Source organism: Malaclemys terrapin, chromosome 16 (assembly GCF_027887155.1).
Source record: "Malaclemys terrapin pileata isolate rMalTer1 chromosome 16, rMalTer1.hap1, whole genome shotgun sequence".
Lineage (NCBI taxonomy): Eukaryota > Metazoa > Chordata > Testudines > Emydidae > Malaclemys > Malaclemys terrapin.
In genome coordinates this window covers 9,377,264-9,401,387 of record NC_071520.1, presented here as the reverse complement: position 1 = coordinate 9,401,387, position 24,124 = coordinate 9,377,264, and the positions used below count along the sequence as shown (strand labels likewise).

Here is a 24,124-nt window from a genome sequence, read left to right as displayed (position 1 = left end):
AGAAAGTACCAACGTGAGATTTCTAAAGATAGCTACAGCACTCGACCCAAAGTTTAAGAATCTGAAGTGCCTTCCAAAATCTGAGAGGGACGAGGTATGGAGCATGCTTTCAGAAGTCGTAAAAGAGCAACACTCTGATGCAAAAACTACAGAACCCGAACCACCAAAAAAGAAAATCAATCTTCTGCTGGTGGCATCTGACTCAGATGATGAAAATGAACATGCGTCGGACTGCACTGCTTTGGATTGTTATCGAGTAGAACCCATCATCAGCATGGACGCATGTCCCCTGGAATGGTGGTTGAAGCATGAAGGGGTATATGCATCTTTAGCACATCTGGCATGTAATATCTTGTGACGCTGGCTACAACAGTGCCATGCGAACGTCTGTTCTCACTCTCAGGTGACACTGTAAACAAGAAGCGGGCAGCATTATCTCCTGCACATGTAAACAAACTTGTTTGTCTGAGCGATTGGCTGAACAAGAAATAGGACTGAGTGGACTTGCAGGCTTTAAAATTTTACATTGTTTTATTTTTGAATGCAGGTTTTTTTGTACATAATTGTACATTTGTAAGTTCAACTTTCATGATACAGAGATTGCACTAAGGTACTTGTAGTTGCAGGTGAGTTGAAAAATGCTACTTCTTTTGTTTTTTTTACAGTGCAAATACTTGTAATCAAAAATAAATATAAAGTGAGCACTGTACACTTTGTATTCTATGTTGCAATTGAAATCAATATATTTGAAAATGTGGAAAACATCCAAAAATATTTAAATAAATGGTATTCTGTTATTGTTTCAGTGCGATTAATCACGATTAATTTTTTTAATCGCTTGACACCCTAGTCCATACACTTGCCCAAAGGAAGCAGACGCTCCTTACTAAACCCAGGTTTGGGGTGGTGCTGGCAAACTGTTTGTTGTTGCAGTTTTTGCTGCCAACTGGATAAATGCCCTACAGAGCAGCCCTCAGATCTCCTTTCCCTTGGGCCCCCTCCTGTGCAGACTGTAGTGCCGGGCTTTGTTTGACAGCCCCTGTGTTGACAACTGCTCTCTAAAGATAGAGTTGAATTAGGAGTCGGGTTGCGCGGGCTGGCACGGTAACACAATGTGCTAACCCTGAAATCCCCAAGACTATTACTAGGGGGAGTTGTTTGATTACTGTTTGAGTGCCAAAAATACACGTGAATGGATGTGGAGCTTAAAGAAAACAAACTACAGACCGGAAATGAGGAGAAAGCACACTCAGCCCCAGTCTTTGCAACAGCTGGGAGCAGCCTCCGTCCTGTGTTTTCCCCCCCCATCCTCTCACCCCCCTGCGAATGTAGCAGTCTGGGGCTACAGATGGCTCTTGACTCGCTGTCCCCTCGTTCAGTTCTTTCGCTATTTAAATAATAAACCAACATAATCCCAGTTGCTATCAAACCAACAGCCCTGGAAGGAGTGCAGACATGACGTTCCCTGGGTCCTCTGGATTGTGGAATTTGCCCCCGCAGCTGAACTGCAGTTTGTACGTTGATCTGGGCTGCAAAGCAGAGCTGGCACATGCAGCCGCCTTGCAGCAAGCAGAGTAGGGCGGGCAGGGACGGAGGAGGCCTGGATCTCGGCCCAGGGACTCATTGCGAAGACCCAGGCTCCCATCCTGTAAGCTGTTCTGTGGCCACGTGGAGCGCCAACGTTCAGCCTCCTCCTGCCTAAGGGCTGGGCTTGACCCGGTGCACTGGGAAGCACTCAAGCTTTGGCTGCTCACGGCCTGGCAATAGGGGCTCCTGCAGGTCAGGGCTGTAGCTGGCCACTTCCCCAGGAGGCCTTTAAAAGCCATTGGAGGTAGATCGCACAGCATGCAGGGGCATTGTCAAACGGGGGGGACCCCAGATAACCCGCATTCCCCAGCTAAATATTGGGCAGGCTTTGCTTAGACGTAAGGTAGCACTTTACGCTGCTTTGAGGGGACTGTTTTGGTACACACCCCAGTTCGGGTTTCTCCTTGCCCATTCCAGGTGGCCCCAGCAGCGTGACTGTCAGCATCTCCCCCGCCGCAACACTGCCCAATGGCACGGTGTACGTAGACAAACGCGACGCTGTGATGTTCAGCTGCACCAGCAACTCCCATCCCGAGCCCACAATGGGGTGGACTTTCCAGCTGCCCAGTTCGGCCCCGGAAACGTTTACTGAAGTCAATGGCTCCTCCACCGTCTACACCCTGCAAAATCTATCCTGGCGCTTCCAAGGGAACTACTCCTGCACAGCAAGGAACCCTCTCAGTGGCAGAAGTCAGACATCAACCAAGGAGCTCCTGGTCTACTGTGCGTAAGAGCGTTGGCAGTGTTATGGCTTGGTGAAAGGAATGGGGGGAGGGGGGTTGCTTTTCCAGTGCTTTCCCTGCCAATAGGTCTGGGTGTTAGCACAGGGGGTGATCAGAGCGGGAATGGTATCCTGGCTTTTGCTTCTTAAAACCTTTTGCTACAAAAAACTGGGTCCCAATGTAAACCTCAACCCTGAACCCTCCTAGGGGAGGAGGGGGTGGGTGGGTTAGAATCTCTGTATTCAAATCTGCCTCAACCATGCTTGTGAGTCTGGTCCAGGATAGGCACATTGTCCGAATCAGGTTCGAATGGATGATCTTGGTGATCTGGGCCACAAGTCTCACCCTGAGCTGGAGCTGGGTCTGACATCATCGACCTGGTGCAGCTTTGCACACAACTGGAAATGGACATGCTGATCATTTCTGCGGCACCAAATTTCATCCCATGTCCTCAAACTGAATGCGTGTAGCAAGTCTTGTCATTTCCCACGCTCACTTGGTGAAACGTGAGCGGTTTCATGGGTGAAGCTTGATGATGATATTTACGATTTGCCGTGTGGTAGCTGTGTTGGTCCCAGGATATCAGAGAGATGTGGTGGGGGAGGTAATATCTTCAATTGGGCCAACTTTTGTTGGGGAGAGACAAGCTTTGGAGCGACAGAGAGCTCTTCCTCAGCTGTGGGAAAGGTAATTTCCAGAGCTGGAGAAGAGCTCTGTGTCACTCAGAAGCTTGTCTCTCTCACCAACAGAAGTTGGATCAATAAACGATATAACCTCACCCACCTTGTTTCTATGCTATTTACTGACAAGTAATATTTGTACAGTGCTCTGAAGCTGTCGGGCCCTATTCTCACCTGGTGTAAACTGATGTAGCCCCTGTGAAGTCAGTGGAGCTATGCGAATATATGACGCCTGAGATCTGGCCCGCGAGGGACGGTGTATGCACCACAATGTATCAGGAAGGACGAAGGTGTGATTGCTAAGACGTACTGCTGTATTAACATCAGATAACGCACAAGCTAAAACCAAAACTGTCCTGCACAGCATAAGGATGGTTCACTGCCCAGTGTTTAGGGGGACAGGCTTTCTTGCTCCCTGTAAGGGCTGGGTTGAGATTGCCCCACTGCCTTTTCTGTTGGGAACCTCGTCCCGGGTCTCCAGTGGTTGCTGTGTGCTGCTATGAAAAGAGCACACGTGCCCCCCAAAGACTGGTGTGAAACTGCAGGGAGGGTATTGAGACAAGTGGGAGGAGAGAAGAACCATAAGATTTTTAAAAGGAGCTAGGGGAAGAATAATACCTCCCAGGCTAACGTGCTGATACCGTTACGGTTTCACGGTGTATCTCAGCAGAGATGAAGGCGTCTTTAACCTCGTGTGTTTTGCTGTTAGATCCCCCGCCGTCGGTCCCAAGGTGTTGGGCTCAAACTGCCCAGGTGGGGTTGATGCTGCAGTTGTTTTGTAACTGGCCCGGGGGATACCCGCACCCCGTCCTCCAGTGGACAGAAGAGGGGCGAGACCTGGAGAATTCGAGCTGGGTCGTTAATGCAACAGGCACCGGGGACACCCACGTGGAAACGCTGAGCAGCTCTCGCCTCTTCCACGGGAAGACGTTCAAGTGTGTCGGGAGCCACATCCTAAAGCAGGAGAAAGCGGAGCCAACTTGCACTGTGCAGATAAGTGCGTCAGCCTGTCCCTCCCTGGTTAGCCATTAACGAACCTGTGCATGTGGAGAGCCAGGCTGCCAGCTTGGCTCCAGTGAGAGCCCCAGACACGGGTCTGAGGGCAGGGAGTCATCCAGGGAGTCTGATTCTCCCCTGCCTGCACCTCCTGTGGTCACTTCCAGCTGTGCAAAGTGGGGTGGACCCTGGTGAATCCGGATGGGAGCATTTGACACGACAGTCAATGGCTATGCAGGGCCCAAGGCAGCGGGGATCAGAGCCTGTGGCCCAGAGCCTCTGCCTGGGCATAACTTGATGGACATGAGTAGTTCCATGGAGGTCCGTGAGATGACTCACGTGCATACAGCTACTCAGGCACGTACGGGTTTGCAGAAGTGGGGCTGAGAATTTAAAAAGTCCATAGTGATGTTGGGAGCCTCGATTTTTTTGGTTGCCCAACTTGAGGGACTGGATTTTCAGTGTGTGTGCGCGCGCGCTAGGATAGGGAAACTGAGGCACAGAGCTGTGTAGTGCCTTGGCCAAGGTCACCCAGCAGGCCAGTGGCAGAGCCAGGACTAGAACCCAGAGCTCCTGAGACCCAGTGCAAGGCTCTATCCATCAGGCCACCCTGCCTCACAAAGGAAGGGATCCAGCCCCGTTTCAGCAAAGCACGTGCTTAACTTTGAAGGTGGGCAAGTGCTTACATGCTTGGAACCAGGGCCTACGAGACTTGCCCAAGGTCAAAAAAGGCAGAGCTGGGAGTTGAATGCCGATCTCCCAAGACCCAGGCCTGTGCCTCCTCTAATTATCTGGGTGAGCAGTGGCTGCCTGTCAGTGTGGATCCCAGGTTCTTGTACATACACCCATACTTGAAGTCATTTGCAAGTTGCTCTAGGAACATAAGATCTTTTTCCTATAGGATTTTCAACCTCTTTCTCAACTCCCTTCCTCCCTCCCTGTTTAGAGGCCCCTTCGCTGGCGACTGAGCCACTGAAGACATGCTTTGTGGGTGGCACCGTGTCCCTCACGTGCCAGGTGGTGGAGAGCAATCCCCCTGCAAAAATCAGCTGGCTTCGGAATGTCTCCCAGCCAGAGGTGGAGATCCAATCTGGGGGGAGGTACCTGGTTACCCAAGAGGGCAGCGTCTCCAATCTCACCATTCAGAACTGCTCCCACGACGCTGACGAAGGCTACTACGTCTGCAAAGCTGAGAACCCCGTGGGGCTGAAGGAAGCCTATGTTTCCCTCACTGTGAAGAGTAAGTTAGCAATGCTGCAGCTGGGGGGAGCTGAAGCAGGGTGCGAGGAGAGGGAGCATGACATGAAGACAGGAGCAGTAAGTGAGTCTCTGATGTACCGCCCTGGATTCGTCTCCTCTAGGGCTCCCTGTGAGAGGTAAAACCCTAGGGAGAGATGAGCTTACGCCTCATTCATTTGTGTGCGTTCATAGTTGTCTCCCACGTACCTCTGTCCATCAGAGCATTCCCAGCTGCGGGGGGGCGGGGGCAGTGGACACTGGCTGGCAGAGCCGTGAGCTTAGTCTGGTGAATGGGTCCAGTTGCCGGAGGTAGCAGGATCAGTGTGAAAAACGACACAATTCTTCCACCCTTGATTATAAAACCAGCCTGATGTGTGAGAGAAGCCGTTTACGGGTCAGCTGAGTGACTGGTGCGGTCCCTTCGTGAGGCTGACAGCGCGTGTTACTGTGTAGCTGTATTGAACGCACGTGCTGAAATCTGCAGCCAGCCAGAGCCTAGCCGGGGCAGTTCCCGTGGCACACTGCTGTGGTTTTCACCTGCAGGAGGTGTGTGTGCATGATGGCAAGCTGGCGCCCGATGCACCCATCCCGCCGAAGGAGCAGGCCAGTTACAGGGTAACCATTGGCATCAGGGCAGCACTGTGACCGGCCCCACACCTGTGTCTAGCCAGTGACCATCCCATAGGCTGAGCTGCTGCGTCTCTCCTCTCCTCCGCACAGAGCCGGTGAACATAGTCGGGGTGGTGGGAGCAGTCGTGGTCCTGCTGCTGCTGGGAGTTCTGGTCATCTCTGGAATCATTTTGTACTACAACCCCCTCCTGTGTCTGAAAGGTAAGAGGAGCTGGCACACAGACCCCCCCTCCCCCGCATCCCCTCTGCCCTTCCCAGCCACAAGGCACACAGATGGGAGCTCTGCTTCTCCAGACCTGACCTGGTGCAGCTCTTCAGTTTTACCCCAGCCTGTAATCCTGGGGCCCTTCCCCACCCCACTAACCTGTGTCCACCACTGATGGGCACACCTTACCTCGGGCTCCTTCCCCTAGCCCCTATAGGAATAGTGTTCACTTCGGAAGCTGGGACAGAGGTACCCAGAGAGCGGGGCACTTGCATAGCCGACCAAGAGAGGATGGCATGGCTGTCTCTCTGCGGGACCTTTCGCAATACTGGAGATTGTGTGTGTCCTGTGCTAAACCTCCCTCCTCTTCCCCTGCAAAGTTGTATCTGACGCTGTTGTCTCATCAGTCTCTGAGCCAACCACAGCTGCCTTCTGCTGCTTCAGGGGGACAGCACCACTTCCCCGAGGCTTTCCGGCACCTTCCCGGGCCGTGCGTCCGCGTGGTGATTGCCTGGGACAGTCCCAGTTCAGTATAATAGACAATATTTCCAAAGGCAGCAAATGATCTTACTGTGAAACTGACTTTGCTTTGTCTGAGGAATCACGTTTATGAAGGTCTCTTAAATCTTTTTTTCCCTTCTCCCTTCTTCCCCCCCAGGCAGCATATTCAGGTGAGTGTTTTCCTTCCCCCGATCTCTGTGCAAACCTAGGTATATCTGCCGTCCAGTAGACTTGCTGCGGTTGTAGCTAGGATATACGCTACCCAAGGTAGGAGCTGTATCTACTGAAATCATAGGCTAAGGTGAGTGCAGTGGTAACGATGCCACGTCCTGCACAGAACCAAGGACAAAGCCACAGGCCCGAGTCACTTGAGCTAACTGAGACTCTCTGTTAGCTATTGCCAGTAGCCAGTGGCACAGCCGCTAGAAGGGGTGAGATCACACGTGTTACGCTGACCCGAGGGAATAGAGAAGGAAACGCCAATGTAAATTCCTCTCGTGCTGTTTAACAAAGTGTCGTTTGGTTAAACTAAGTTGTGGGGAAGAGGGAGGGACAAGGTACCGGAGACTCCTTGGCTGGTCTTGTTGCAATGTCTTTGAGATTGCTGGAGAGACCCTGGCTTTTGAGTCACATCCCCTGCCCCCTGAAGACAAGGTCATTCTGCCTTGATTCTTTAAAGTGTAGGGAGTAAATAAAAGCAACAATATGCTGCCTCTTGGGTTTACAAATAGCTTCTCCAACCTCAAGTGACAGCAAAACAAGAACCTTCCTGGGGTCGTGGCGTTCTTCCCTCCAGCTCCCTTTTCTAGTGCTTATTGTTCCTCCCCTCCCCTTCTGGGTTCTGTCCACTCTTGTGTGGCTTTGGGTGATTTCCTTCCTCACCGGCGTGCCTCAGTTTCCCCACCTGTGCAACGGGGAAGGTACTCCCCTCACAGGTGGGGAAACTGAGGCACGCCGGTTATCCATGAATGTTTGTAAATTACTCTGAGGACTTTGGATGAAAAATGCTGCCGAGCTGCAAAGCCCTCTCAGCACTATTCCCTGCCCGTGGACTTTGAGGGCATGAGTTCAGGACTTGACAAAGCAACCGTAACTAGCAGCACCCTGTTAGAGACAAAGGGGGCTACAATTCCGTAGCCCCCTGGGGGAATGGAGGAAGGCTGGGGGCTGGAAGGAAGAGGGAAGGGGCAGCCCTGCAGCATTCTCAGTCACTTTCATTTGCCCTCCTGATCACAGGAATCAAGACTCAAATGATGTCTTCATGCTGGTGGATTCAGATGGAGAAGAGGAGGAGGAGGAGAGGGAGGAAGAAGAGGTGACTGGCAACTCCAATGTGCATCGAGTGACGGCCCTGGTGAATGGGAACAGCGCCCAGGCTGGTTCTGGCTACCATTTTACTGAGAGTAAGCACCTGGCTTTGGAGACGCATCACTGCACAGTGAAATAGGCTGCCCCTATCAAGCTGCTTGGTAAAATGTCTGTGGGTGGGAGAGGCCACCATTTTCCCCATGTCCTCGCTCAGTGGGCGGTGTCCCAGCAGCACCAGCTGGGGGACGGGAGGAGCAGTGAAGGACTCCACCTCTTCTCTCCCCACGCACCTACCGCATGCAGTCACACGGCTGCTGGAATTAGGTGATGAGGAGCATTTGTATTGTGAGTGTCTAGAGGCCTTGGTCAGGGATCAGGGCCCTGTTGTTGAGGGCACAGCACACACCTAGCGAGAGAGAGCCCCTGCTCTGAGAAGGTGCTCACAGTCTGAATGGGCAAACAGAGGGAGGACGGGTGGGAAAGGACTGTAGTGAGGCTATTCCACACTCCATGGCTTGCCCTGGGTGCTTGGCTTGGCCCGGCCATGGCTCTGGTAGTAATTGTGTGCTAGGGTCTCCTGCCTTGTGATTTCTTCTAGGTGACAGCAATGAACTGCACAGTGAGCTCCCAACAGAGGAAGTGGAGAGAGAAGAGAGGCCAACTACGCAGAGGCCAATTCTCCCTTTTCTTGCTGAAATGGATGGAACTGTGGGTGGAAGTTAAACTTCAAATGCATCATTGATACATGGCTGCACCTAGGCTGTTCAAATTCCTGCAGGGGGATCCATCTGATCTGGTTGTTAGTTTCTTTCTTCCCTCGCCCCAGCCCTGTTTTTCATTCTTTCGTTTTGTTCATTCTTTCATCTCACACAGTTCTTTTCTTCTCTTTCTTTTTGGCTATTTCTTCCCTTCTCTCAAGTTTTCCTTTGTCTCAGAGTTTCTTGTTAATAAGAGGAAGTTCAGAGGCAGACAGAGGTCAGGAGGAATGTGTCTCTGCTTCAAAGATCTTGTCCTGTAGATATCCTCTTCATCTCTAAGCCTGCCGCCGGCTGTGTCCGGGACCCGTGGGGCGTTAACAGGAGGGCAGTTCTGGATCATGAAAAAGGCTAAAGGCAATCCCAGCAATATACTTGTCTGTACAAGATGCAGCAAAAACTTGGGGGGGAGGGTTGCAGGCGTTTGCTTCATAACTGCTAGAATGGGCATAGGTCTGTTTTTTATGAAAACGGTCCGGTGCTGGAAGGGAAGGTCAGGATGTACTGTGCGCTGCGTGGCTTTCGCAGGGCCAGCTGGCCTGTTCTGCACTGAGGAAGTGAGAAGATCTCCTTGAAGCTTTGCATGTGATTTCGATTCCAACTCCGCTCTAAAAGCATCATCCAAACTATGGGGTTCTCCTACTGCCAGCTCTGCCTAGTTGGGAGGAAGAAGGATGTTTTTGTAGTTAAGATGCAGGATCTGGGTTCTGCTTCTCCTGCCACAGACTTCCTGTGGCGCAAGTCTCACAGGCCTGAGTTTTCAAAAGTGGCCACTGATTTTGGTGCCTCCGTTTCGGGCTTTCCAACTTTAGATGACTGTCAGGAGAGGCAGAACCCTAACTTGCCTATGTGCCATGCACCTTCCACTTCAGCAGTGCGACTGCCCGGAGGGGAGCAATATGCTCAGAATGCAGCAGTGCGACTGCCCGGAGGGGAGCAATATGCTCAGAATGGTCTATGCCAGGGGTGGCCAAACTTACCGATCCTCTGAGCTGAATACAATAATCTTCAGACTTTCAAGAGCCAGGCGCACCTACTCGGGCCCACAGCCTCACCACCCTGCTGCAGGGCAGAAGCCCTGAGCTCCTCCATCCCCCCACAGTCTGGTAGGTGGAGAACAGGGGGACATAGGGGACTCTGAGAGCTGCACTTGAACTGTAAAAGAGCCGCATGTAGCTTGCGAGCAGCAGTTTGGCCACCCCAATCTCAGGGTCACATAGGAACGTAACCCACAAGAACGCTCAAAGAGCAGTGTGAGCTGACCCGGCCCAGGATGGAAGGGCACTATGGGGCGGATTGCTTGCTCATCAGGGTCTGGAGTTCTGCCTCAGCAAAACCTTACTCAATAAATGCAGCTAGTATTTATTCCCTGTCTGATAGCCAGTTGTGTGCTGCCCTTGCCGCAGCTTCAAAGAGCAGCTCTCTCTCTGTTTGCCCGTAAACCAGAATGTTCCTAGTGGTATGTGGATGTGATTTTTGTTTATGGAATAAAATTATTTTTCTGACAAATCTATCTGCTATGCGTTTCTGCCTGGAGGGGGGAGCTGTCCCTTTTCTGAGACATAAACATATTCAATAACTCCAATTTGTCTATGGCTTTTGCTCTGCTGGGGCCTTAGCTAGAGGTACCTATCGCAGAGTGTGATGTCTAAGCCAGAACCCGCACAGCCAGCCCTTAACAAAGCAGGAAATGGTAATGTTTGCCAAGCTCATTAGTGTTCCTATAAACCTGTCTGCACCAGTTTAGTTCAACACATGCAAAACTCCTCTGCGGCTGTCGGGTTAGAAAGAGCATATATCGCTCCAGCTGAAGTTAATTCCTTAATGGACATAAACCATGTCTACCTGGCTCTGTCCAAGGGGCCATGCTGGAGGCTGCACTGGTTTGGCAAAATGGCTGCAAGACAGAGGTGAAAGTAAGCCGGTACGGTCCGGTACGGCGTACCAGCAAGAGCCAGTACACCGTGCCAGACCGCACCGGCTTCTGCGGCAGGGATTTAAAGGGCTCTGGGCTTCCCGCCGCTGCGGGGAGCCCAGAGCCCTTTGAATCCCGCCCGCAGTTCCAGCAGCCAGAGCTGCAGTGGGGATTTAAAGGGCTCGGGGCTCCGCAGCAGCCGGAGCCCCAGGGTTGATTTAAAGACTCTGGGGCTCCCAGCCACAGCTGGTGCCCCAGGGCCTTTAAATCATGAGAGGCCCCGCCTCTTCCAGATGAGGCCATGCCCCCTCAGGACTCCGGCAGTACCGGTAAGTTCTGTAAGTTACTTTCACCCCTGTTGCAAGCTGATGTGCAGACAAGGCCGAACACCCTATGTGCAAGTGGCGCAATGGTATGTTCCCTACCCCACTCAGTCGTTTGACACTAATGGAAGCCCCTGCCTCCAGCCCTGGGGTGCTAGGCACAGCTTCTGCTGAAGCCCCATAAGTAGTGGCCCTAGATACATTTTGCTGGGCAGAAGACCTGGCTAGAGCGTGCTCCCAGGTAGTCCCCCTGCTCTAGGACACAGCTGAGGGCTCTGCCAGCCTGGGGAGTGAGAGGAATCTTTCTCTACATTGGGGTGGAGGTTGCTGTGGCCATAATGCTTCTAGGCCCTATAGGGCTGCAGAGTGAAAGAACCCTTCCCCAGAGAATCTGCTGCCCTGCAGACCTGAACTCTTGGCTTTTGTTAGAGTCTGATTTTCCTGCCTGTGTGCTCTTGCCAGCCGGCTAGTTCCAACCTCGGGCTCTTCCCTGGCACTGCCATCTCAAGCCCTGTAACGTCAATACCAGGACCTTAGGCTTCTACTGTGCAAAAACACCTGCTTGCTGGGGTGACCTGGATGCACCGGAAGCCCAGCAGATTGTTAGCAGGAGCCCAAGACTTGAACGCCATTGCTGCTTTGAATGCAGTTCTGACTGGTAGTGGGTGGGACCCATTCATAACCCATGGCTCTTTTGCCTCCTACTCCTTTACCTAGTTTCCAGGGGTTTGGAGATCACCTGGTTCCTACGTTACAATACAATCTGCTGTTTACCTGTGGCTGCAGCCTGGCTTCCCTTCAGCAGCTCCACACACACAGGTGCAAAGTGTAGTTTGGTGAGTGGGGAAGTGCATTGCATTGCATGCGTGCTTCTCTTTGCAGAGTTTTAAAATCTCTCCTGGCACCCTAAGGCCTGGGCTACACAGTTCTGTACTGGTATAACTATGTCGGTGAGGGATGTGATTCCCCCCTCCCCCCTTAATAGTTATACCAGTGCAACCCCAGTGTGGAAGCAAGTGCAAAGGTGCCTTATGCCAGGCGTTCTCAACCTTTTTCTTTCCGAGGCCCCAACATATTACAAAAACGCCACGGCCCACCTGTGCCACAACAACTGGTTTTCTGCATATAAAAGCCAGGGCCGGCATTAGGGGGTAGCAAGCCAGGCAATTGCTTGGGGCCCCATGCCACAGGGGCCCCTGCGAAGCTGCATTGCTCAGGCTTCAGCTGCAGCCCCGACTTCAGCCCCATGTGGTGAGGCTTTGGCTTTCTGCCCTGGGCCTCGTGGAGTCTAATGCTGGCCCTGCTTGGCGGCCCCGCTGTAGGGTGACTATAGGGACAGTCCCGATTTTGGGGTCTTTTTCTTATAGAGGCTCCTATTACCCCCCAACCCTGTCCCAATTTTTCACATTTGCTGTCTGGTCACCCTACCCCCGAGACCTGCTCCTGGCCCCCCGGGGCCCGCACTCCTGGCTGAGACCCACTGCCGCACGCTGCTCCAGCCCAGCTCACACCCAGGCGGCAGACCTAGCACGGATGTGGCTTATCCCGCAAAGCGGCCCGGCTCGCGTGTTTGGGTCTCGGGTCTGGCGGCGGAAGCTGGGTCCCGGCTAGGTCCGGGTACCGCTGTGTCCGCCCTGCGGGCGCCAGGCTCCGGCTGCTCGGGGACCCCGCCCCCGGCAAAGGGAAGCGGGGCCCGGTCCCGGCTCCGGGGTCACGGGTTCGCTCCCCGGGGCGGCTGTCGGTGTCTGCGCCGTGCGGGGCGACACAGCTCCGGGGGCGGGCGTCCCCGGCTGCCCAGGGCGCGTAGCCCGGTCCCCGGTCCGGTCCGAGCGCCGCGATCCGGGCCGGGCTCGGCCGCTAGGTGGGGCCGCCGCCGCCGCCGCCATGTGACGGGAAGCAGCTGTGTGCGCCCGGCCCGGCCCGCCCCGGCTGCGCCCCCGGCTCCCTCCAGCGGGCTCCGAGCAGCCCCGGCCCCCGCCGCGCTCAATGGGCCCGGCCCCGCAGACAGCCCCGGGCTCCCCTCTCGGCTCTCCCCGGGGCGCCCCGCCCCGGCCCGCCACACATGGAGGCGCCGCCCGGAGGCACCGCGGCGCGGGAGGCGGAAGGTGAGGGGGGCCCGGGCAGGGGGAGTGTGGGGCTGGGGCCGGGAGAGGGGGCGCGGGAGGTGGAAGGTGTGGGGGGCTGGGGCCGGGAGAGGGGGCGCGGGAGGTGGAAGGTGTGGGGGGCTGGGGCCGGGAGAGGGGGCGCGGGAGGTGGAAGGTGTGGGGGGCTGGGGCCGGGAGAGGGGGCGCGGGAGGTGGAAGGTGTGGGGGGCTGGGGCCGGGAGAGGGGGCGCGGGAGGTGGAAGGTGTGGGGGGCTGGGGCCGGGAGAGGGGGCGCGGGAGGTGGAAGGTGTGGGGGGCTGGGGCCGGGAGAGGGGGCGCGGGAGGTGGAAGGTGTGGGGGGCTGGGGCCGGGAGAGGGGGCGCGGGAGGTGGAAGGTGTGGGGGGCTGGGGCTGGGAGAGGGGGCGCGGGAGGTGGAAGGTGTGGGGGGCTGGGGCTGGGAGAGGGGGCGCGGGAGGTGGAAGGTGTGGGGGGCTGGGGCTGGGAGAGGGGGCGCGGGAGGTGGAAGGTGAGGGGGGCTCGGGCAGGGGAAGGGTTTGAGGGGGCCGGGGCTGGGAGAGGGGGCGCGGGAGGCGGAGGCGCTGGACTGGGGGGGCTGCTGCCTCCCCCCGGCTGGAAGTGGTTTCCCTCATATCCAGGGTTTGCAGTTTGGTTCAATGGCTCTCCGAGCCCAGCCCCCCCCCCGTACACATTGTTCCAGCGGCACTGTGGGGAGGGGGCACAGATGGGGTGTGTGGATGGGGGAGGTTGGAGGAGGTGCAGGTGGGGCAGAGAGGGGGCACAGATGGGGTGTGGGTGGGGGTGCTGTGTGGGGCAGGGGGAGTGTTTGGAAGGGGGCAGGTGGGGCATAGAGAGGGGGTACAGATGGGGGTGTATGGATGGGGTGCTGTGTGGGGCAGGGGGAGTGGGGCACTCGCAAGGGGCGTGTTTGGAGGAGAAAAGGGAGGAGGGCACACGGTGTTGGGGGCAGGGAGAGTGCTTGTACGTGAGGGGTCAGTAATGTGGAGAGCAGGAGGCAGCTGTGGGGCGGGAGGCAGGTGGCCTGGGGGTCCTGCGGGAAGTGGAGCCTAGCAGCTCTGGCCTGGCCTCACAAACAGCCTGTCTGCTGTGCCCAGGAGCCCTGATTGATTTGGGGGTAGCTAAAGTATCCTCCTTCCTGCCAAGCGCGGTCCTACCCCAGCTCCCAGCAGTGCAGCAGAGGCCCCCTTGGCAGCTCTCCCTGTGTCCAGGTGGAGCTCTGCTTCCTCTGTGTCCTGGGCAGCCAGCTCTGTGCCTCCTCCCTACAGTGCTGAGAAGCTGCGTGAACCTGTCCCGGGGGGTGGTGTCACTTCAGTGTGGCTCTTGCGAGGGGGGGGGGGGGGGGGGGGGGCTTCACCTGCCCTTGTTTCGTGCATGTGGAGGCGGATTTTTGAGGGACAGTCTCACGTCAATTTCAGAAGCTCTGTCTAAGATACATTACCCGGCTGAGTCCCTCTGCCAAGCTTAGCGGCTCTACAGCCACTTGGTCCTGCGGTTTCTTGCCCCTGTTGCTGTGTAAAAGACCCAAACAAACCGGCTAACTGGGCTTGGGGGAGAGAACAGTGAAAGGGACTGAGGGTCGAGAGCTGATTAAGGCACGGTGGAGAAGTATTTTTCTCCGCCAGGTGCAGCAGCCTTGGGGGTTACCTGGAACAACAGCAGATAAAGCCTTTCCAGAGGGAAGGGTATTTTGTTTTTTGGATGAGGTTACTCTGAGGTCACTTAACTGTGTAGTTAGCTGGCTGCACAGGGCATGGTGTATGCTGGCTCCTCCGCAAGGCTCCGTCTGCCTTAAGAGGAGGAGGGCGGGGGAAGGTATTTCAGGAAACTATGGCTGGGAACACCTTGTATCGACACACAGCAGGTGTCCCAGGCATTTTATGAGGGTTGGATTTAACGACTGGCTGCACACTTAGGAGTAGGTCTTCAGCAGTGTCCCGCTGAGCCTGTGTAGTCTACAGTGGGGTTTTTTTGCTGCCCAGAGAAGCAACAAGTGTTGCAATTCCACTGCTTCATGTGGTGGTCTTATTTCTATCCCACAGTCAGGGAAATTACCTCAAAGCCGCTGCTCCTTGCACCAGTGCTGTGTGCTCTGGGGCAGGAGTCCCAGAATGCACTGGTACCGGGTGATTTTCAGGAATGCTGATTACTCATATATCTCCCATTGATGCCACACTGCAGAAAACCAGGCCTACTGTGTGTAAATGGTTCTGTTCAAAGCGGTGTTGCCATGAGGATGTGCATGATGGTTGCAGAGATAATCACTGCAATAAACCATTCAGTACACAAGTGGCTGTGCCTGCAGCCAGCTCCTGCTTTTGAGCAGACATGTCTGCACTAGGAAACCGAACCCACGCTGACAATGGTTGTCAGTCATGGAAGGTATCGAAAATGGTTTAAAGGCGAACGTAGACCAGAAAAAAAAAAAACATTTCACAAAGGAGCTGAGGCTGGACGAAAAGCATTTTCAGTAATAGGTGAATTTCCTAGCGTAGATCGCCCTCAGGAGACCCCTCCATTCATTCTGCTGACGTGGGAAAGCCTCTCTCAGGGGTAGCTGTTGCTGGGGTTGCAATGGGGAGGGGGAGAAAAGGGAATAGATAATCTTTATGCTTATTAATAGGTAGCCCTGTTCTTACATCATATGTTACAGGAGGCATTTATCTTCACTTTTTGAGGGGTGAAATGTAACTTCATGTTCAGTGTCAGACACTGGTATTTTATCAATGTACAGTTTGTATTTAAAACCTACCAATCTCCTGCTGCAAATCAGTGACTATACTGTATCCATTTGTTAATATTAGATTTTGTGTGTGTGTGTGACCGGCGTGTTATGGAAAATCCATATTAAAGTGCACAACTTTTCTGTCGCTGTTGCAATTGTTTATTAAGCTGTACATTTTTTTCCAAATGTATCTTTCGCACCCATTCTTTGAAATCTAATACCGGGGAAAATTGCAAATGATCATGATAGCTTGTGGGTCTCAACCAAGATGTTTCCTGTTCTACATACTGATTATATCCCTGGGTTCCTTTCGGTAAGAGTAGGGGCTTGCACTGCTGTTTCGGCCTGGAGTTTCCTCTCCCCGGTTGTGCAATGTGGCGTGCATCTGTTGCCACCCTAGAGGTAGCTGCATTTCAGTGGTGGTCTGGGGCTGAAGTTTCTAAAAGGCTCTGGGATCCATTGGGATGAGAGGTGCTATTTACGTGCAAACTATTATCACGCTGACAAGTCAAAACCTAATTGGAAAGTAACGTGCTACATTAGTTGTGGTGCAGTGTCAGTGTGATTATTGTACTGTGCACTCCTGTAGCATCTGACATCCAAGGTTCTCAAACTGCATCGTAAGGTTCGATGAATTGTCACCTCTCCCAGATTCCCAAAGTAAGTGGTGATATCCCCTTTTTGCGGTTGGGGGAAACTGAGGCACAGAGGCGACGTGATTTGCTCATGGTCATGGTGAGTCTGTGACAGAGTGGGACTAGAAACTTGGTGGTGTCTGAGGCACTGACATCCAGTCTCACTCTGTGGAGTAGTGCTGGGCCAAGAGCTGTTCCTGTTTGGGATAAAGATGAGAATGGAGCTGCTGTTCATATCCTATGATACCCTTGGTCTGTTCTGTTCCTTACCAGATTAGAGTGGTGGTAATGAAGCATTCCAGTTCCCACAGCGTCTCTTTTCTATAGAGTGGTTATTGTTAGTAGGGTGACCAGACAGCAAGTGTGAAAAATTGGGACGGGGGTGGGCGGTAATAGGAGCCTATAAAAGAAAAAACCCCCAAAATCGGGACGGTCCCTATAAAATCGGGACATCTGGTCATCCTAACTGCGAGTGTCCCGTTGAATGATCTGATTGCCCAAATGTTCCCGAGTGTGTTAGTATGTAATGTGCACCTGCTGCCTCTTTCATCATACAGCGTCATAGCCTGGGTAGCTCTGGTGAGACCAAATTAAAGATTCTCTTCTTCCCCTTGCCCCTCCGTGCTCCTGGGGATGCCCTACAGGGACCAAGCTCTGCTCGTGGAGGACTGGAGAGAGCTCCCTTTGGATTTTTTTTTCCAACTCTCTTCCTGAAATCAACAATCCAAGATTCAACGAGCAACTTCCCTCATTGCAAAGTAGCAAAAAAAGGGGCACAGTCCCCCATTCCTCCCCCTTCTTCTTTTCCCTTTGCAGGTCCCCTTCCAAATTTCTTGCAGTGTAAAACTGGACACCAGTATTGCTGTAGGTTAGTGCCCTAGTGTAGTTTCTGGAGAGCTGGGTTCAAATCCTGAACTGGGTTACAAGTGAAAATGAATTTGGTGGCTACCTCAGAAAAGCCCTGTGACTGGCAGCCTGTGCTCAGAGGCCCGGAAGTGGACTAGCAGTGAGTACAGCAGGCGGCATGTCTCCATTCTCATGCTCAGCCTTGGCTTTAGCTTACTCTGCTAATCCTCTAGGCCTGTATCATTGCACTACTGCAGTCTCCTTTCATGCCGGGTTTTGATGCCATTTAGCATAAGGTAGTTTCCAGAGTTCTGCTGGGACTAATGCCCCATTGATATTCCTGTACTTTGAAATCTTAGTCACCTGAGCAAAGGTTAGTATACAGGAAAGTTGGAGTCATGGTTACTGACTGCCTAGTTTGCTAAGACTTGGGGCAGTAATGTGACCACTGTGGAGTATAAGATGCTGTTCCAAGCAGATCCAGTGTTTATACTTCTATTTGGAAGGCTAGGTCATGCAGTGGTTTAATAAGACCATAAGAACAGCCATACTGGGTTAGACCAAAGGTCCATCTAGCCCAGTATCCTGTCCTCTGACAGTGGCCAATGCCAGGTGCCCCAGAGGGAATGAACAGGTAATCATCAAGTGATCCATCCCTGGTTGCCCATTCCCAGCTTCTGGCAAATACACTCTTGTGTCTCCTCCCGGAGTTCTAGTTTCAAATGTAGTTTAGCTCATGGGGGAGAATGAGTTGTGTGGTGTCAGCCTAACCCCTGGAGGGTATTTGTCCATGTTACAAAACCGTCGCTCAGTTTGGCTCAGTGGCTGGCCAGGAAGTTTTTCTGCGTCAAGGCTGCTTTGGAGTAAGGGCCTCGTTCTGCTTCAGGCTTGAAGCAGAGTAGAACCGCAGAGATACGAACCCCTCGGGAATGGAGGTTGTTCGTAACTCTCTGAACAAAACGTTACGGTCGTTCTTTCAAAAGTTTACAACTGAACATTGACTTAATACAGCTTTGAAACTTTACTATGCAGAAGAAAAATGCTGCCTTTAACCATCCATTTAAATGAAACGACCCCAGAGACAGCTTCCTTACCTTGTCAAATTTTTTTTAAACGTTCTCCTTTTTTTTATTAGTTTACATTTAACACAGTACTGTGCTGTATTTCCTCTTTTTTGGGTCTCTGCTGCTGCCTGATTGCGAACTTCTGGTTCCAAAGGAGGCGTGTGGTTGAGAGGTCAGTTCGTAACTCTGGTGTTTGTAACTCTGAAGTTCTGCTGTGTGTTGCAGGACTCTAGGCAGTAGGTTGGTCTAGTTCAGTGGCACGAAATTTGCGCGTGAACATAAGGGGAATCTGTTGTTTGAAAAGCAGCGGTGCAGCAGGTGGCTGGTTTAATAGGATGCAATGTGATCTAACCAGTTGAATTGCCTCCCAGTGCCCTTATGAAAAGTATGCTACATACTTCCGGTCTGGTAAAAGTACACTGTCCTTTGGTAAGGATGGCCTCTTCTGTATGCTGAAACTGAGCACAACAGGGGGCTGAGAGATTGTGTTCCGGGGAGAGGAGATATAGGCCCATGTGTCCAATCTGAAGAACCCACCTTAGACCGTGAGACTCTCCCCCCCCCGCCCCCCCCCCCACCAGGGGAGCTCACTGGGTTGATTCTGGCCATGGGAACACGCGACAGTCGGATATGTGGTGCTTAACATCTGAAGTGGTAAATCTTGTGAGTGCTAAAGCAGAACAGTCACCAGACCGTGCTGTCTTATAGCAGAGCCCGCAGTACAGCAGTTGCCAGAAGCAGGCTGAGCCAGTTAGTATTTAAATAATAACAGACCTCCTCATCTGGAGCCCTCAAAGCATTCCACACCGCAGTAGCTTCACAAATCTGGCCTGGGGTGACTTGCCGAAGGCCACGCAGTAGCGTTGGGAATAGAACTCGGGTCTCCTGCCTCGCAGGCCGATGCCCTGTACATCAGCCTATGCATGATACTCTGCGGTGGGAGCTTCCACGAAGCTTTTACAGGGGCTGCTTTTTCTCAAAATACATTGACATCTTCAGCTGGTCCTTAATGTCTTGAAAATGTGGTCCCAATGCTGCCCGCTGAATTCAGTGGGAGCAGGACAGGGCCCGAAGTGGCTGGCCCTAAGCTTGCAGAGGGAATGTCAGAGCTGGGGTTAGAACGTAGGAGGCCACTAGACCACGCTGCTGTTGCACGGCCTCGTGTTTGCGGTCGCTCCTTGGCTTGGCAATGCTGCCGTTCCCACACGTGTCGTTGGTCTTGGGTGGATGGTTGGCTCTGTCACATGCTCTGTGAGTAACTGTGCCATCTCGTTCCCCAGACGAGCCTCTCCTGCTGGCGGAGCTGAAGCCAGGGCGACCCCAGCAGTACGACTGGAAGGCGAGCTGCGAGACGTGGAGCGTTGCATTTTCCCCAGACGGCACCTGGTTCGCCTGGTCTCAGGGTCACTGTATCGTCAAGCTGATCCCCTGGCCCTTGGAGGAAGCTGAGCTGTAAGTACCTTGTGGTGGCTCAGAGAGGGAGGGCATTTCTCCTGCTGGAGTCGGGGCCAGCTCCAGGTTTTCTGCCGCCCCAAGCGGTGGAAAAAAACAAACGGTCGGCGGCACTTCGGCGGCAGCTCAGTCACGCCGCTCCGTACTTCGGTGGCAGTTCAGCGGCGGGTCCTTCACTCCCTCTCTTCCTCTTCGGTGGCAGCTCAAAGAAGAAGAGAGGGACTGAGGGACCCGCCACCGAAGACCCGGACAGGCCGCCCCAATAGCGGACGGAGTGCCGCCCTTTTGTATTGGCCGCCCCAACCACCTGCTTCCTTAGCTGGTGCCGGGAGCCGGCCCTGGCTAGAGTCCATTGGCTGCTCTTCTGTTCCTCTGTGCACTAAGTCATGGCCCTCTCACTCAGCGTCCAAGCAGGGGTCAAGGAAGGTGAGGGACTGGAGATTAAACCTGGCCTCCCATAGCTCCCGCAGCATCAGGGGCCATCCCCCTCCGGGTGAATTGATCAGTGGGGTTAGCAGTCTCTGCTCTGTGTCCTGCTATAAATCAGCCATCAAAGGAGTCTAGGTGCCCCCTAATAGGCGCTGTAACAGCTGAGTCTGGGTGCTGTTAGGGCCCCTCACAGAACTCTGCTGAGCCATGTTAGTTCTCTTAAAGGTCCCTGCACCGTAAACTCCCAGGAGAACACCCTGCGTCAGAACCAGCTCCGCTACACAGAGCATGGAGCATTTGCAGGACTAGCCACCCAGGCTGAGATTACAGATAAAGCTATGGATAAGTTTGGGAGCGCTAATGGGAAAGTCAAAAGCCAAGAGATTCCCCCTCACCACCACACCAGTTTAACCTTCCTGCATGCCTCCCTCTTGCTATCAGACACCCTGGGAGCTTGCTGTCTTGTTAACTGGAATTGTTCTGTGCGTTCTTCTGGTAACATGTCACCAATTCTTCTGCAAAGGAAATGCTCCTCTGAGCCTGCAGCTATGAAACCTCATCCCTTTTAGGGGTTAACTTGCTTGGTTTGGGCTTTTTTTAATTGGAGAATGAAACCTTTGCAAGAGATCACCTCAGCTAGGCAGCCTTCCTGTCTTCAGAGCCCACATGCCTCAGTTTACCTCCCTCCCCCTGTGCTGGAAAACTACCTGCATTAAGCAATCAGTTTTTGTCAGTCCCTTGAATGGTCAGATTTCACTGTAAAGGGACTGTCCATAAATTATGTAACACATCAGGGAGTGGGTGAGTCCTTCATTTTTCATGTTTGTTTCAGTGTTACAAAGGGTTACATGGGGCTGGTGGGTCTTGCAAATCGCCAAAAAGGTGTTATGTAATTTGTGGACAGCCCCAGACGTTTTGGCTAATCACACTTCCCTGGAAAATCCCCACTCCATGATCAGAGTGGTAGGGTGAGTCACTTAACCCAGGAGATGGTGTTTCAAGCTGTTGGGTTGAAAAGCAGCTTTCCAAGCACTGAGATCTAGAATAAATAGGCTGGACAACTGATTGAGTAGGGAGGTAAAATCCCTGGGGCATGTCCCTTGGTGAGCGGTCCTTGCCCTTGTATTGGGGCTGTTAGAGAGCTTATTCCTTCACTCTCCCACTTCCCTGGGCCTTCTCGCATAAATAGAGAGCAACGATACCCGAAGTCCGAAGGTGCAAACAATTCAATGTTTATTGGGGTGAACTTCCAGCAAGCTTTAATCCAAGTTCCTTTTCCCTTATTTTCGAATCCCAACTTATTTCCTGTTTGCCCCTAATTTATATAGTAATATTCTTAGCTATACCTTAACCAATCATTCTACTCAAATTTACCTAACCAATCCTAACATATTGTAACATGATTAGCTAACCAATTATATCCCACCACCTTAATTAGTTTAAACCCAGCAAAATTAATTATACAGCAGACAGAAACAATCACAGAACCAGACAGAGACCATGCAAATAAACATACAAAACAATACAGAAGCGAGGTTTTTCACAACTACATCTATACAGATAGAAGGGTTTTCCAGCTGTGTCTATTAAGTGAGTTCTTACCAGACAGAAAACTATCAAACTAAATTTCCTTTCATATCTTCTAGGCTCTTCCCTTTCTCTGGAGATAATTGATCGGATCATCTTCCTATCAGCCCCAGATTGCCTTATTTCAATATGACTAGTTTGGAATCTGAGGATGTGACCAGACACTTCCCAGTTTATGGCTGGCCTCCGTGGCTTAGCTGAAGGCCTTAGCCTAAGAACCAGGCCTCAGACTGTCACAGTAAGAGAAGGCCCTTACACAGATAGACAATGATTTTGATTCTTTCTTTTATACCTCTATAATTAGCTAAGTGATAAGAATACACCTAAATTCTTAAAGTATAGGCCTTTGCAGACAGGCTTGAATATCTATATCCTAACAGGGGCTGTTGCAGCCTCCTGGGAGAGAAGAGAGGGACAGTTCAGTTCTGTGTTGCTGGCTTTGCTGACTCCTACGCAAACAGGGACATGGGAACTTCACTTGGTTTAGGAAGTTGGGGTGTGGGGGAGTGAACCAAATGTCAAGGAAGGAATCCTCCTTCTCAAGCTTTGTAGGGTCTTAGGGTGAAGTAGCAACATACAGTAGGTGCTGGGAGATCTGGTTTCAAGTTGCAACCCTTCCCTACGCTGGTGGCCTGGCAAGGGCACCTCGCTACCCATGGTACTTGCCTGGCCCCCATTCCCATAGTACCTGAGCACCGCACCTCACCTGTGCGGCAGGGCAGTGCTATTGTCTCCCTGCTGCAGGTGGGGACCTGAGGTACAGAGGCTAAGTGACTCACCCAAGGTCACATGGAGTTTGTGGCGGAGCAGGAAACGGAATGCAGGTCTCCTGAGTCCCAGGCCAGTGAATCACTGGCCCATCCTTCCTCTCCCCGTATGGCTTTCATTCTGCTGTCCTGTGCACCTGCTAAGTGAAGGGGCCAAGTTAATGAGCCCAAGCTGAGCTACGTGCCCATTATGGCAGGAAGGTAGCCCCCTGGCTGGTCTGTTTGGGGAGAGCGAGTAGATCCGGGTGGGACGAGAATTTTGGAAGAGTAAGCAGCGACATGCTTCGAACTGTAAAAGCAGCGGTGCTGGAGTGGTCTGAGGTGTCAAAAGCTTTTCTGTAATGAGCTCTGCTGAGGCCTTCTAGAGGATCAGGCACACAGACAAAGCCCTGGTTTGACCAGACAGCTTCCTCTGGTTTCAGGCAGGGTATACGGCATTGGTTTAATCTGTGTCTTCGCCTGCCTACGCTAGGGAGCTCGCTCCTGAGTCTGGCCACCGCTAGCTGAAATCCCCGGTGCAGACACAGCCCCCGAGCCACGCCTACCTAGCAGTGTGCAGTAGGCTCTAGTTCCCCTACTGTGAATTAGGGTGGGTGGGGGAGGACCAGGCAGCACCTGCAGCTGCTGAATGACCCGACGATACTCTGCTCTCTGCAGAAGCTGCAAAGCCTCTGAACGCAAGAACTGTGGCATCAAAGCCGACGTGAGAGGCGGAGGGGGCGCGAAGGAGAAGACGCTGGAATGTGGCCAGATAGTGTGGGGGCTGGCCTTCAGCTCCTGGCCTCCGTGTGGCGCTAAGGAGGGGGACGGCCTGCCGGCTTCGGGTCGGTCCTGTCTGATCCTCGCCACGGGACTCAATGACGGACAGATTAAAGTCTGGGAGGTGCAAACAGGTGAGTGAGTGAGTGAGTGTGTGTGTGTGTGTGTGTGTGTGTGTGTGTGTGTGGAGTGGATTAATCTAGCTCCTGAGGCGAGGGATGGGGCATCACTTGTCCTGCAATAGCCCTGCCCTCACTGTATCCCAGAGGGGGCTAGACAGTCTCTGCCTTCCTCCCCCTTCTACTCCACCCAGGGAGCTTTTCTGGGCCCCTGAGCATGTTCCTAGTATTCCCCAGCTCTGATTCTCACATTGCAGCTCCTCTCCAATCCGGCCTGGCCCAGCGTGCCCCTTGAACCTGTCAATGCTGCTTCTAAATCACCTGACAGCAGCCATTCCACCTCCCCTCCCCCCCCCCCACCTCTGCTTGCGTGAGGCGGCAGGAGAACTGGCTGTGGGTCTGGTGGGTGGGTCACTGAGCCTGCCTTCTCTCTGTTACCGCTACAGTCCCCTTCTCCTTCTGGGCAGCAGGTCAGAACTACACTGGCCACTCCCTGCCAGTGGGGATGGGCGAGGGACAGGCAGGTTGGACTCCTGCCTATTCTCCCACAGGAGTATCCAGTAATCTTGACCAGGCGTTTCGCCCACGGTCTTGCTTCCTGGTAGTGTGGGACAGGCTGTGCCCATAATCCTTAGGGTGGTAGGAGTTCACTGGTGGGTAAAGAAACTCTGCCCCATATTTTAGACCACATCCCTTGCCAGTTTTAGCAATGCCCTCGAAGCTGGAAAGTGCAGCTAGCAGAGTGTGTGTGTGTCCGAT

The 24,124-nt window shown here is 53.2% G+C and overlaps 2 protein-coding genes across 3 annotated transcripts in view; both read left to right on the top strand.

Moving 5' to 3' along the window:
- Positions 1-10,132, top strand: part of VSIG10 (V-set and immunoglobulin domain containing 10) — a 34,217-nt gene extending 24,085 nt beyond the window's left edge. For both annotated transcript variants that reach the window (XM_054006499.1, XM_054006498.1), the window contains exons 3-9: positions 2,005-2,310; positions 3,699-3,986; positions 4,932-5,225; positions 5,945-6,055; positions 6,718-6,730; positions 7,797-7,963; positions 8,467-10,132. In XM_054006499.1, the coding sequence (XP_053862474.1) occupies positions 2,005-2,310; positions 3,699-3,986; positions 4,932-5,225; positions 5,945-6,055; positions 6,718-6,730; positions 7,797-7,963; positions 8,467-8,591 (1,304 nt within the window). In that variant the 3' untranslated portion in view covers positions 8,592-10,132. The remainder of the gene's footprint in view (positions 1-2,004; positions 2,311-3,698; positions 3,987-4,931; positions 5,226-5,944; positions 6,056-6,717; positions 6,731-7,796; positions 7,964-8,466) is intronic.
- A 2,648-nt stretch (positions 10,133-12,780) lies between these two features.
- Positions 12,781-24,124, top strand: part of WSB2 (WD repeat and SOCS box containing 2) — a 21,606-nt gene continuing 10,262 nt past the window's right edge. Inside the window, exons 1-3 of the mRNA XM_054006185.1 lie at positions 12,781-12,966; positions 19,533-19,704; positions 23,145-23,380. Coding sequence (XP_053862160.1) covers positions 12,924-12,966; positions 19,533-19,704; positions 23,145-23,380 — 451 coding nt within the window. The 5' untranslated portion in view covers positions 12,781-12,923. The remainder of the gene's footprint in view (positions 12,967-19,532; positions 19,705-23,144; positions 23,381-24,124) is intronic.